This window comes from Mirounga leonina, unplaced genomic scaffold (assembly GCF_011800145.1).
Source record: "Mirounga leonina isolate KUSES-001 unplaced genomic scaffold, KU_Mleo_1.0 Mir_200, whole genome shotgun sequence".
Taxonomy (NCBI): domain Eukaryota; kingdom Metazoa; phylum Chordata; class Mammalia; order Carnivora; family Phocidae; genus Mirounga; species Mirounga leonina.
Window position 1 is genome coordinate 20,389,803 of NW_023270503.1, and position 14,284 is coordinate 20,404,086.

The 14,284-nt window shown below is 47.8% G+C and overlaps 1 protein-coding gene across 1 annotated transcript in view; it reads left to right on the top strand.

Annotated features, from left to right (window-relative positions):
• Positions 1-469: 469 nt before the first annotated feature.
• Positions 470-14,284, top strand: part of CA10 (carbonic anhydrase 10) — a 509,356-nt gene continuing 495,541 nt past the window's right edge. The window contains exons 1-2 of the mRNA XM_035026805.1: positions 470-820; positions 1,735-2,363. Of these exons, the coding sequence (XP_034882696.1) occupies positions 2,303-2,363 (61 nt within the window). The 5' untranslated portion in view covers positions 470-820; positions 1,735-2,302. The remainder of the gene's footprint in view (positions 821-1,734; positions 2,364-14,284) is intronic.

Sequence of the window (14,284 nt, forward strand, 5' to 3'; positions counted from 1 at the left end):
ATCCCCTGCGGGTTACGTGTGTGTTTGTGTTTGTTGTGTGTGTCCATCCGTGCTTGTGCAAAATCTCCCAACGTCACAGTTTGCAATCCGGACAAGCGCGTCGAGAAATCCGAGATCCTTTCAGGGATTCCCCTCCCTTGCCCTCCTCTTCTTCAGCGCTCCCAAAGAGGTAGGTCTGGGGCTTTTTCAAAACGCTGCTGCGGCGACGGAGACAATGCAAATGTGCTGCGATTTGTCTTTTCTTCTCCCGCTCCCAGCGCTCTTCTCGGGCGAACAGTCCCGAGCGCAGGGTTTCCTCCCTGTTCCCCCGCATCTGCATTCCAAGCGGCTGCCGGGTGCTCGTCCTTCCCCGGGTCGCGGCGAGCCGTTCTGCGCACCCGCGGCCTCCGGCCTCGGCCTGGGCCACGGCGGGGGGTGGTGCTCACGCCGCCCCCACCTTCCCGCGGGGCCTCGGAGAGCCGCGCGCTGGGCGTGTGCGCGCGCGCGGATTCGGTGGGGGAATCTCCTTCGGTGGAAGCTGCTGAGTGTCGCTGGCAGAGAGTATTCTGGAGCCCAGCAAAAGCCTCCAAAGCACTTGAGCTTCCCGAAAGAAAAACAGAATAAAAGACCGAAAAGAAGGGAAGCCCGCTCCCGTAAAGCCCGGGTTTCCAATAGTCTCGGATCCGCCCGGAGCTGAGCAGAGGCGCAGTTGGCGGCGGCCCCTGCTCGCGCCCGGACTTGGAAAGACGGTTTTTTCCCCGCTTCGGGGAGGAGGGAGGTGAGGGACTCGCGGGCGAGAGTTGCACCTGGTCTAGGAGCGTTCAGAGAGGAGAACTCTGGGGTAAGTAGTGTTCTGGCACTGGAGCGGAAAGGGGGAAGGAGGAGGGGGGCAGGAAAGGGACGAGAGGGAGAGGGCAGGGAATGAATTATGCAAAAAAAAAAAAAAAAAAAAAAAAAAGCCCACTATTCCGCAGCAGAGGGAGAGCGCATCACAGCGCCCCGGCTGAGTCCCGCCCGGGTCTCCCGCGCCCGAGCGGCTGGCGCGAAGTTCTTTCCAATCTTTCCGAGGAGATGAGAAACTCCCCAATCCTGGAGGGCGACCGAGCGGCCGGGGCCCAAGAGCCTCCGCGCTGGCCCGCAGCTCCGACGCCCAGTCCTCGCCTCCTCCTCCTGGCCACGCTAAGCCTCGGCTCCCCAGCCCGGCCTCCTGCCTCCGCCCCCGGGCGCGGGGCGGCTGGGCTGCCGCGGAGGCTGGCGGCGGCGGCGGCGGCGGCGGGGGACGCTCACCTGGCCGGGCCGCCCCCTCCTCCTCCTCCTCCCGCCCCCCCCCGCCCTCCTCCTCCCCTCCGAATCGGGCAGCGTCGGGCTCGGTAGGCGAGGAAATAACGACCCCTGCAGTTGCATTGCGGAAAATCGCGGCGGCGGCGGCGGCGGCGCTAGTTGCGGGCGATGGAAGCGAGGCAACTGGGGGTTCCCGGGAGCCCAGGAAAATAGCAGAGGAAGGGGAAGCGCGCGCACGACGTGGGGAGCCCGCGGGCCCCCGACGCGCCCGGGTCCCAGGCTCCCCGCCTTCGGCGCTCGGCGCCCTGGACGCGCCGCCCGAGCCGGGCTTGGAGGCGGCGGGCTGAGCGCGGGCTTGGGGAGCAGGGAGGGTCGGCGGAGGCTGCCGGCGGTTTCGGGCAATAATTCCTGCCTCTCTTTCTCTGTCTCCCCTGTCTGCGGTGTCGTCTCCTCCCCCCGCCCCCCCGGAAGCAGGAGGAGAGCGGCCCCGGAGCGCGGCAGCCAGCCTCTGACCATGCCCCGGTGAGGGGGGCGGACTTCGAGGGCAACTTGTCGCGGACTACCTGGGCTTAGCCAGCGAGCTGCGAGCGCCGGGGGCCCGGAACTGTGCGGCGCGGCCCGGCGGGGGGCTATCGTCTATGTCTTCTTGGGGCGCCAGGCGGATCGGGGTCTCGTTTTTGCAGGAAGAACCCGGCGCTGGTGGCTTCAGGTGGCTGCCGCCACCGCGGCTAGTGCTGTTTCCGCGTCTCGTGCGAGGAGCGGAGACCGGCGATCGGGGAGACCTCCGGGGCAGCGAGGCATCGGACATGTGTCAGCACATCTGGGGCGCACATCCGTCGAGCCCGAGGGGAGATTTGCCGGAACAATTCAAACTGCGATATTGATCTTGGGGGTGACTGTCCCTGGCCGGCTGTCGGGTGGGAGTGCGAGTGTGCGCTCGCTCGCAAGTGTGTGCGTGTTTGTATGTGTGTGTGCCGTGTCGGGCTCCCCCCTTCCCCCCCGTTTTCCCGTCGAGTGATGCACTTGGAATGAGAATCAGAGGATGGAAATAGTCTGGGAGGTGCTTTTCCTTCTTCAAGCCAATTTCATCGTCTGCATATCAGGTATGGGGCGCGCTGGAGTCACTGGCGGGTTTGGGTTACGTTGTGCTGTTTGGAATGTATGGGGTTCTATTGTGTGTAGACTGTCAAGTAGCCTCGCGGGGTAGGAGGGGCAGGGGGTGGTGGCAGAGACCCTTGCAGTTCTTTGGGTTTGCTGCCTTCAGATTAAAAACCTTCTAAACCCAAGGGTGTGAGTGTGTGTGTGTGCGCGCGCGCGTGTGTGTATGCGCGCGCCCGCGCGACTGTGTCTGTGTGTCTGTTTGTGTGTGGTATGGTTAGTATCTGTATGGAGTCCTGAAACCTAGAAGGGGTGAGGGATAAGAAAGAAAAGGCTGATGGGTGTTGATTTTCAACTGCTTTCCTGGATGAGAACTCTGGCCCCGAAATCTGAGCCTTGGCAACCCCCACCCCCATCCCCTGGCTTTCAAAGTTCCCAAACTCGGTGGTTCCTGGCTGGCAAAATGGACGCAGAGCCCTGCCCTGGTATCTAGGCACATTCAAGAGACTGCGGGAGGATGCGGGACTAGAGAGTGCCACCAGCAGGGACCAGGGATGGGGAGGTCCTCCATGCCTTCCCCAAGCACATCAGGACTGGTCATGATGGTCTGAAACATGCTAGCACACCCTGCTCCACATCAAGTAAAGGCAAAATTCACCCGCAACAACACTACCATAAATACCACTCTAGATTGTAGGCTCTCCTATTCCCAGCGGCCGGGACGTGCTAGGTCAGACTCACTGACCTCAGACTACTTGCGCCAGTTTGTAGCTTCAGGAGTGATGAGGTGAATGGGGTAGGGCTTGTGCCTGCCTGCGCCTGTGTGTCTGTGTGTTGGAGGGCATTCTGATTTCCAAGCAGCGTCTTTGTTGGTGCAGGGAGTTGGTGGTGTGGAGGGGAGCCATGAGAAAAAGCCCCAGGATCAGCAGTATTCCCCAGCTCAGTTCAGTGCCACCTCCCACTGACGGTGTCTCCCCCATTTCCCCTCCCACCTGTCTAATATTAAAGTGGCTAGGGTAGGACCCATTTGCAGGGCTCCCCTCTGCCTGCATTCCCTCTGCAGAATTGGGGACTCAGCCAGCTTCCCATAAAGTCACCAGAAGAGGACAGCAGGAACCTTGCCCCTGGGAGCAGACACATAGGAGCAGGATTCAGGTGGAGGGCCCTGTTTCTTGCATCTTCCTTCAGCCCAGCTAGTCCCCACCCCCTAAGCCAGACCTGGCTCTGGATGTTAAAAATCCTTGTCTGTGCTTACTCTGTTCAGTTTCAACTTTCTCCTTTTAGGCCAGGAATGGGGGAATCTTGTATTCAAAATCATTCTGTTTGGGGCTTGCCCACCCAACAAAGAATTTTGCCTCTGTAATACTTTAGAGATAGGTTGTATGCTTGGCAGACAATAAGAAGTGCCCTGCGACCACCCCAAATCCTCTAGTGGGACCTGTTTTACCCTATCCTGCATCTAAGAGGAAAAATTCCCAGGTGACTTATAAGGGTTGATAACAGTCATATGACCAGGGGTGGCCTGGGTAGCATCTTACAAGAGCACATTTTATATCTTTCTCTTCTACATCTCTGTATCAAACTCTCTCTAGTTCCATAATATTTCACAGGTTAGAAAATAGTCTTCCCCTACCTGTCTCCACCATCATAAGTAATTCACAAAGCAGCCAAGCCAGCTGAGTCCATTTAAGATTAACAAAGGGTTAACATTCACTGAAGCTCTGGATCCCCCAAACTCCCTTATCCCCAGCCCCTACCCTGCACTTGGCCAGGCCATCACAGGGGAACCATCTGAGAATGGGTTTGTTCTGGGCCTCCAAAAGAGGCCTTAGTGGGCTCCTTATCATAGCTCTACTTGATTTGGTGTATCAGTAACTAAATTCTATAAACACAAGTATTAGGAGGGGGTTATTTCCAACCAAGAAGAGGTGCTATGGAGTATGTGGCCTTTCACACGTATTTACTAAATAATCATCATTGCTATGTAATGAGAGGATAAAAGTGTAAGCAAAATTGCTAGCTATTAGCTAAACACAGAAAACTAGGTTAGCATTCCAAATGCCTAGTTAGGCTCTGCATTAATTTGCACTTTATGAAGACATTTAGGCAGAGTTGCAACATTAGGTACTCTACATTTACACATCCATGAACTTAATTTTCAAAAGACTGTTCTTTCTCCACAGCCAAGGTGGCCTCCCTCCCAAAACAACTACCCATTCAGTGATATCCATGTACTAATTCTGATTAATAATATAATTATTACTCACAGTTGCCACAATTTGGGGGACTTTTTCTCCCATCTAGCAGCCTTAAGAGGTAGAGTTATGCAGTGCACTAAGGTTGAATAATTGTGGCTCAAGGAGAGTTTAGTGGGTCTTTCATTTCTGTTTCCATGATTTGCAGTTTTAATTTACTCACGACTGAGCTTTACCAAAAGGAACATAACCCTGTGATCATAGAACCTACTAAATCTTAAATTAAAAAAAATTAAAAAACAAAGCACCTCTCTTCCATCTTGGGATGAATTACCCTACCCAGTAAATGGGTACTAATTCTTCCTGAGTTACCAGGCCTCAGTGATTGATGCATTGGTGGGCTTGGCTTCATTACTAGAAAAGGTCAGCAAAAGTCTGCAGTGCAAACATTTTGCAGAAGGAAAATTTTGGTGGTAGATCTGGCCTCTAGGGACTGAATTTCACTCGGTAACATTGGCTTTCGGAAACACTGTGGTGCTTTGTAGCTTAGCGTTTTGTTAAACAAAGATTCCCACCCTTACCCCTCCCCATTCTGCAAATTGAGTGTACCCAAAGCGTTTTCTCCCTGGGTCTGTGTGGATATGTTTCTTAAAATACAGAGCCCTGGGCTTGGTATGTTTGATGGCGTGGCACTAATCGTTTGGTCGTGATGAAGCTGTCAGCAAAGGGCACTGGGGGTCTGCTTGACCAGACTTAGCCAACTGCTGGGGATGCAGCGTGTGTATCTTCCATTTGCAAGATCATATCCATTTTGGCTACTTAGGCCAGCACAGCTGGGCTTAAGAGGGAATGCCATGATCTGGGAGTTCTGTTCCACATCAGACTCAGATGTCATTTTGCCAAAAGTGTAAGGCAGCCAAGATCTGTGAAGAGGAGAGAAGGAGAGAGAGAAGGAAAGAGAGAGAGAGAGAGAGAAGGAGAACCAGGATGATTTTTTCCAGCGTTAGTGAGAGCACCATTCCATTCTTACAAAAGCAGCTCAGATCAGCGAGAATGAATGCTTAGCAGCACCAGAACAGAATTTCCTGGCCCAAAGACAGCTGTCTGATTTCATTTCCACAACACATCCTACTTGCCTCTATGTAACTTTACTTCTTTGTCAGGTTATTCATAATAATAACAGCAATAGCAATGAAAATGATGTTGTGCTTTCATATATATTACATAACATTGCACATATTTTAACTCCTCTCTTCTTAGAGTCTGTGGGGTAATTTTATAGATGAGGCAGCCGAAGCCCACAGTGGTTCAGCCTGCAGGATGCACATCCAGGTCTAACTGCGTCAGAATTCAGTATAGCACTTCTTTTTTGGTTCACGATTTCTTTTAAATGTTTTTATTAAGTACTTTTTATTGGGATGTCTCTGGATTGAAAGAATGAGTGACGTTAAATGGATGCGAGTCTTCGTTTGGAAGTGGAAGTTTGAGGTGATTCCAGTTCAGTACTAGACATAAGGTAGCATTTGAGTTGTATATGACTGTCAGGCAAACAGTTGAGACTATTACCCAGGTTGGCCGCCAGCACCTTGTGATCATCAATCCCTATAAGCAAGGAATATTTCATACATTCTTTTCCTAATTGGAAAATTAAAATGGTTTCACTTCAGTGTCTTTACAGGTAGAGAGGGGATAATAGTACATACCCCACACCTCTGTTCCATGGATTAAATGAGATAATGCGTTCAGTGATTTTTCACTTGGCACAATATCTGAGGCCTAGAAAGCTTGCAATAACATAATTTTTTTTCCTACAAATCAGGCACTGCACAGATTTGTGAGGCTGTGACAGAACAGAGCCTTTACCTTCCTCACTTTCAACTTGTTTAAAAGCAAAAAGAAAATCATGAGCAAACGCGTTTTATGACATTGAGCGTTTTCCTTCTACTTTCAAGGAGGCCTTGGCTTAATAACTTTGAACTGTCTCTTAATTTTCTTTCTCATATAAATGAAACTGGTAGCATTGGGCTTTGGTGCCTATTATGAGTAAAACCCACTTTATCTCTGTGAGCCCAGTACTGAGCTGAGGCTTGGAAAGTTTAATAAATCACCTGGGAACATCATAGTACTTATTACCCAGGGGAGCAACACAATTTTCCTCTTTCTGTTGTAAATTATAACTCTGTATAAACCCAGCTTTAAAGTGCTTCCAAGATGGCAAACTACATATGCTGTCAATATGACTTAAAAGAGAACATTCCATTAAATACAAAAAGAGCCCCCACCCCCACAAAGACTACTTATCTGATGATCTCATAGGTTTCTTTAAATCCAATGCTGTGTGATGTCCTATAGCCCAGTCACTGACAGATCCCATCATCAGAGATGGGACTTTCTTGTCCGTGAGACAAGAGTCTTTCTGAGTAATATAAAACCCCTGGGGGAAAGAGAGATGTCAAGGTGGAGAATCATTTTCTTGTGTGGGGAGGAAAAGGGGGTTGGATTGCCATCCTAGGCCATCAGTACCTAACACCTCAACCTTTCACCTTGATTAAGCATTCCATCTTTGGGCCTGGGGTTTAGGTCAGGAAGAGATCCAGGCACCATAAATAAGTATGGTGGTGAGCCTTCGTAGAAAGAGTATGGAAGTTAGAAGAACCACCCTGCAGTCATACTCTTCCTTAATTACCTCTTTGGGTGATTCTTTTAGCCACTTAGAGTCTCAGTTTTCTCTGTAAAATGAAAATGATAACTTCTCTGCCTGGTCCAGAGGATTGTTGAGGGAACAACAGAGGGTGATCCTGAATGTTCTTTGTGTTGCACAAACGTAAAGCATCTGTGTCTTTACTATACTATGGAATAGTTATGAAAGCAAAGTTGAGATACGTACACATAATATGGAGTGATGTAAAATAATATGAATAATGAATGCTTAATTGTTAAGACATGACAGCAAAATTGTACTGCACAAAAGGTATAGTAATATGAAAAAATAAGAATAATGTCTTATTATTTCATAAAGGATATATATGCTGCAGAAGAGAGAAGTCCAGACATGAACGAAAAGGAGGATATTGGATAGATGTTGGAGGCTTGGAAAGAAGAGATGGAGGGACTACATCATCCAAAGGAGAGGAATAGGAATGAGTGATATACAAGGAAGACAGTCCCAATTGGAATAAGAGGTTCACTTTAGGATACTGGAAAGTTGGGATGAGCCCATATTGGGAGCTGTTGAATTGAGAAAATATGGAGTGTCTTCAGATATTTAATTTCTTGGCGATTATTATTATTATTTTTTATTATGGATCTTTGCCTGCATTCAGTGGACTGAACTTTGTTAAAATTTTTTGAAATCCTAACATTTCTTTGGGTTTTAAGTTTGTGTTGCAAGTTTCAAGCTGCTGCTGTCCTTTGCATAGTTTGTAGGCTATTTGGGATTGTAGATGGTTGAGTTTTGGGGACACTTCAGCTCTCTCATCTGTAAAATGGAGATGATACTTACTTCCCAAGGGTGTTGATCCTACAGGGTAATTGTAAGGAACAGAACAATATTTGTAAAATGCTAACATGGTGTCTGGAATACATTTACCATGGCCAAATTACCCATATCATATGAGAGTAAGCATGGGCTTTGGAACCAAGATAGGCCTATACATAATATTCCTCCCTTTGGTATTTTTCCCTTTGTGTGGTCTTAGAGAAGTTCCTTAACTTCTCTGAGGCTCTGCAAAATCTGTAAAATGAGGGTTGGAGAAAATATACGTAAGATCCTGCCATGGCGCTTGACATGTAGTAGTCACTCAGGGAATGAGAGCTAACCCCATAAAATCATCCTCATCATTGTCATCAGTAACTATCCTTGTTATTGACACTTTGGACCTGTTCTTGTAAATTCCACTGAATCATTCACTCATTTCTTCAGTGTTCAACAAAACAGCATTGCCGGCGAACTATGTGTCAGGCATAGAAATCACAAAAATGAAAAACACCTGGTTCTTGGTATTTCCAAGATGGAACATGTCGGGGGATAGAGGTGTGCACAAAGTGCTATGGGAGTGTGAAGAAGCCTTTTGGTGGATACAAGTGGGGAAGGGAGGGGGATCTGGGTGGCTCAGTCGGTGAAGTCTCTGCCTTCGGCTCAGGTCATGATCCCGGGGCCCTGGGATAGAGTCCCACATCAGGCTCCTTGCTGAGTGGGGAGTCTGCTTCTCCCTCTGCCTGCCACTCCCCCTGCTTGTGTGCATGCATGCTCTCTTTCTCTGACAAATAAATAAAATCTGAAAAAAAAAGCGGGGAAGGTAAAGGATTCATAGAGGAGGAAACATTTGAATGAGGTTGGAAGAATATCTGAGATTTCAAAACAACAGGAAAAAAAAAGGACATAGCACGAGGCAAGAATAGTAGGTTGATAGACAAGAAGGAATGAAAAGAAACAAGGATCAGAAGTGTGGTGAACTGGGCATGTGGAGTGGGTAGGCTGGAATAAATAATGACTGGAGACAAGAGTGGAAGAATAACCTGGGGCCAGTGAGCAGGGGCTTGTTAGCCAAGACAAGAAGTTTAGGCTTTTTCTTTTAGTTATGAGGAGCTAAGGTGGAGGTAAGGAAAAATGACATTATAAAAAAAAAAAAGGTTTATGTGCAATTCTTTTTAAACTTTGATTGCAATAAGCAATAACTTAGAAACCCAATTCCTTGTCTTGTCAGCCTTTATTCTTGCTCACAAAACCCATTTTAAAAATACTGGTCTAGGGCGCCTGGGTGGCTCAGTTGGTTAAGTGACTGCCTTCGGCTCAGGTCATGATCCCGGAGTCCTGGGATCGAGTCCCACATTGGGACTCCCTGCTCGGCCGGGAGTCTGCTTCTCCCTCTGACCCTCCTCCCTCTAATGCTCTCTGTCTCTCATTCTCTCTCTCTCAAATAAATAAAATCTTTAAAAAAAATTAAAAAAAAATACTGGTCTAATAGATCAATTAGGCCATTATGGGACATTCTGAGTGACGAACCTTAAAAAAAAAAAAAAAGGAAGGCAGTTGTCCTATCTGTTATGGACCTAATTTACCCTCATCTTTGAGATTTGGTATTTTCATGTGAAGCAAATGCAAATGCCTGCAATTTTATACTTGAATAACAATAACATTATAGTACCGTCTTTAACGTTAGACGAAGGCTAAGGGAAGTGAACCGATCCGTGCACGCTTTCGTGCCGTGTGGATTGTGCGCCCCCGATAGATGCACTAGTCGACAAACAGATGCTTGAAGCGTTGCAAAGCATTTTGCAGCAGTTCTGCCTTATTCTGCCCTGTACTCGTCTTTCCAATCGACTCCGTGCTCGCTTGGGAGAGTATACTCAAGGCCCACTAAATTATATACCCATTTTACCCTCTCGAAGGTCCAGTTACTGTAGATCGAGTATAGAGACCTAAAATGAAATGTCTTCCCTTGTCCACTTAATCGTTCAGCATTTATGGAGGGGGCACTCTATGTAAGGTACTGGGGATCCAACAGGAATGAGTCAGACCCGGACCTTTCCCTCCAGCAATTCACAATCTAGTAAGAGACCAATTTAAAAAATATTAGTAGCGACAGCAGAATCCGCTAAGTATTGAGAAGGGACGTCTGACTCATTCTGGAGGTGGGAGGGAGGGAGGAAAGTAGTGTTATAGGATGCTTGGGCTGAGTCTTTGAAAGATGGAGGATTTTTGCTGATGGACCAGGAGGAGTGTGATGGGGGAAGGGCGATCACAGGAAAGCGCATTTGCAAAGGCAGAGCCATGAGATGAGACACACGATGAATTCAGGGTGCTGTCAAGAGGGCAGTATGGCAACCACTAGAGAGTGGGGATGGATGAGGTTGAGATCCAGGAGGTTGGGGAGATCTGAGGAGCGATGGATGAGGTTGAGATCGAGGAGGATGGGGAGATAGGATTCCAATAACAGTAACACCTTGCATATAAAAATTGTCAGTAGAAACCACCCTTGCGCCTCCCTGTGCAGGGAAAGCATCCTTTAAAGGCCCAGGTAGTAGCTCTGACTTACGTCTTTCTCTTCATTGGGAGCCGATGAGTCCGGGTTAAAGCTTTGGGCCCGGGTCCAGCTATGCTGCATTTGGCCCAGATCACTGGGGATTTTCCAGTGTCCCTTCTAGTGCTGTGGCTTCCCGAAACTTTTGAAATAACCCCGATACACATTACAGAATTTATCTTCTTACTTAGTTTGTCCCCATGTGTTTGGACCCCAGGAAAAAGCCAGAACCCCACTGGCTGAGCCTGGAGTTGGCAGTATGCCAGTTATCTTCTCTTTGATAATTGAGTCTTTCCTATAACTTTTTTGCAATTTTTGTCTTCTGTAACCCTAAACAAAACTTTAGAGGGTTTCCATCATGCAGGGGCCGGGGTGGAGAGCTGTGAGTGGTAAGAAATGGTCCGGGATTGCCTTTATAACAAAGCCATAATCGCTGTTTGTTAGCAAGTTTGGTCTGGTAATGGGGTAGCCAGTGTTTGGGTTTGATTACATTTGCATTAAGGTACCATCAGGATGGCAGCAGAGCGATTGTCAGCGGCTGTGAAGGAGACAACCTACAAATGCCTTTTCCTCCTCATCTGGGAGAGGTGTGACCTTTTGTCACAGAAAACGCAGAATTAATCTTTAACTTGGTCCAATACTTCATGCCCGGTGGCTGAAGGGCCTGGCGGTAGGAAATGAAGCCTGTGACTTTCAGGTGAATTTTCCAGAGCCAAGTCCTGCTGGTTTCACAACACATTTGGCAGCAATGTCAGAATTGGAATAAACACATTTACTGAAGGATATGAGTCAACCTATTCCCCTTCCGCTCACTGCCCCCTCTTCCTACCACACACAGCTACCTCTCACCCTCAAGGAAGACCATGTTGATGGCTTACTGAGTGAGATGGGCCATTCTTCCTCTTTGAGGTTGGAATAATAATAAATACCTCGGGGCGCCTGGGTGGCTCAGTTGGTTAAGCGACTGCCTTCGGCTCAGGTCATGATCCTGGAGTTCCTGGATCGAGTCCCGCATCGGGCTCCCTGCTCGGCAGGGAGTCTGCTTTGTCCTCTGACCCTATCCCCTCTCATGTGTTCTCTCTCTCTAATTCTCTCTCTCTCAAATAAATAAATAAAATCTAAAAAAAAAAATAAATAAATAATAAATACCTCATGGGATTCTTGAACAACTAAAGTGACATATCTATGGAAGGGCTCTGCCCCTCACCCCTACTGTTTAATGTGTCAGTTCGTTCGTTCATCAAATGCTAACGAATGCCGCCTCTGAGGGAGGCTCTGGACCAGGCGATGTGCCAAGCAACGCAGCCATGATCTTTGCCCTTGTAGCATGTATAGTAGGTGATACGTAAATGCGGTGGTTTTTTTTTTTTTTTTTTTCCCATTGCTCTGCCCAGTACTTTGCATTTAGTAGACGCTCAATAAGGAATGACTGAATTAGCACATAAATGAATAACAAAGACTGATTTAGAATGGCTTTCTTGCTTTCATGGGAGAATGGGAGACAAGATCTGAGGCCAGGAGGGAGGAGAGATAAAGAAGATCTCTGCTAGCTGCCCTTTCCCTTCCCCTTCTATAGCATGAGGTTCTTTGATCAGGCAGAGAGTCAGAGAGGACGGGAACCTTCCCGGGGAGCAATATGTTCAATAGCTTTCTGTTTCCTTCTCAGACTCCACTCCTATCTGCATTTGACAAACCCACTGTTAGTTGGGGCACTTGTAGTTGTTTAAAATGTATTTTGGCTCCTTTGTGTTCGGTGATTCCATGCTGTTAGACCTGCCCCAGGGGGGCTAAGGATCAGTGGATGTGTTGTTGTTCCTTTCTCTGTGTCCTCTCATTCCTGTTAAAGGACATTGCTTAGGATAGGGCATTTTCTTGTTGGATTCTAGCTTGGGAGAAGCCAGCACTTGAGAAAGTTCACTGCCCAATAGCATTGCACTAGAGTGCTTTAGGAAAAAAGCCCACGCACTCTTTAGTCTGGACTCTGGGTCTTTTTTTTTTTTTTTTTTAAGATTTTTATTTATTTGAGAGAGAGAGAGCATGCACAAAAAGGGGGAGGAGGGGGAGAGGGAGAAGCAGACTCCCCGCTGAGCAGGGAGCCCAATGTGGGACTCGATCCTGGGATCATGACCTGAGCTGAAGGCGGCTGCTTAACCGACTGAGCCACCAGGCTCCCTGGACTCTGGTTCTTACGGTGTTTTCAGTCTTGTGTCAGAGAACTGACTTCTCCCTCTGGCCTTTGGTAACAGAACTGTGGTGGTGCCCACTAGTTCTTACCGGCGGGGAGACTCTGGGGCCTAGAAATTAAAGGAACATTATTAATTTGCTATTCCTGGCTGTGCATTCTGCCTATAATCTTCTAGGTGATCGCCACAGCTGTGGGGAAATGCTCAGTTGGATGGTTTGTTGTTGTTAGTTTGCTTGTTACTTTAATTACAGAAGGAAATCAGGGAAGCTTGCAAAAAAAAAAGGGGGGGCCCTTACGTTTAACTTCTCTATAGATATATGGCGATTATACCAACAGTTAGAAAGTGGGGCGTCTGTGAGTAATACATTTCTCTTGTATGGCCCGGGTGTGAATAGGAGTGTCACTGGATGGCTGACTCTTTAGAATCTCCGTGATGTTACCGGCTCCAAGTCCCGGCGGCTCAGACCCCTACAGAATAAAATACAAAGGAGGGAAGTCATTATGTTTTGTGTCTATAACAAGCTCCATCCCTGTTTCTCCACTGTGGTGAAGAAGTTCTTTTCCGCCTTTCAGCTTGTGTCTTTGAAGTGCTGTGTTGTGGCTAAATGAGACTCCTATGCATTTTAAGTGCATGAGTTGGTGTACGCCCCCCCCCCCCTTTTTTTCCCCTCTCCTGCTCTTGGAACTGCTGAGATTGCCGCTTGACTGAGCCAGGTGAAGTCTTGTAATGTGCCCCACCTCAGGGTAAGAGGTGTTGAACAAATTAATGAAGAATTGTATTTATGCATTTGCTGTTCAGGCTGGAGGTATGTTCCAGTGAAATGTTCCTCCTTGGTCAGCGCTCCTTGCAAGTCAGGGGACTTGATATGCGGGTGTTCTCGGCGCCACACGCAGGAGTGAGGCTGGAAGTCACTGAGTTCATTTTAATGCTAAATCACAGTATCAAAGGAAATTGAGGAAAACAGACTGATTCCTTATAGACTAGATGCTTATTTACCAAAGTTTGGAGTCGCAACGTTTTCAACCTTAAATCTTTGTTCTTTGTTTGTTTGGTTTTTTTTTTAACTTTACATTGAATCTTAAGTATTTTCCCTGTTGCTTCCTAGTTATGTCAGCTCAAGAAATTCTGGACTTTGACGGATAAACAGCGAAAGCGTGGTGACATAACACAGTAGAAGCTTACTTCCTGCTCACATGAATTGCTCATTGGTGTCAAGGCGTTTGTGCACGTGCGTGTGTGTGTGTGTGTGTGTAAGGTATATAAGGGCGTGGTGAGGGAGAGGGATAAAAGGGAAGGAATCTTGTCTCTGTAGTGACTTGGAAGTCTCAAGGCTGATGGAGGCTCTGCTCTCTTCCAGTGTTGTTCTCGGCATCAATACTAGCAGATGGGGAAAAAGCATATGGAGAAGGATCATGGGAGAGCTTTTATAGACCAGGCAGGAAATCTGTGCACATCACTTATGGTCAGTCACATGGCCAGTTCTTATTGCAAAAGAGCTTGGGAATTGTAGGCTAGCCTTGTA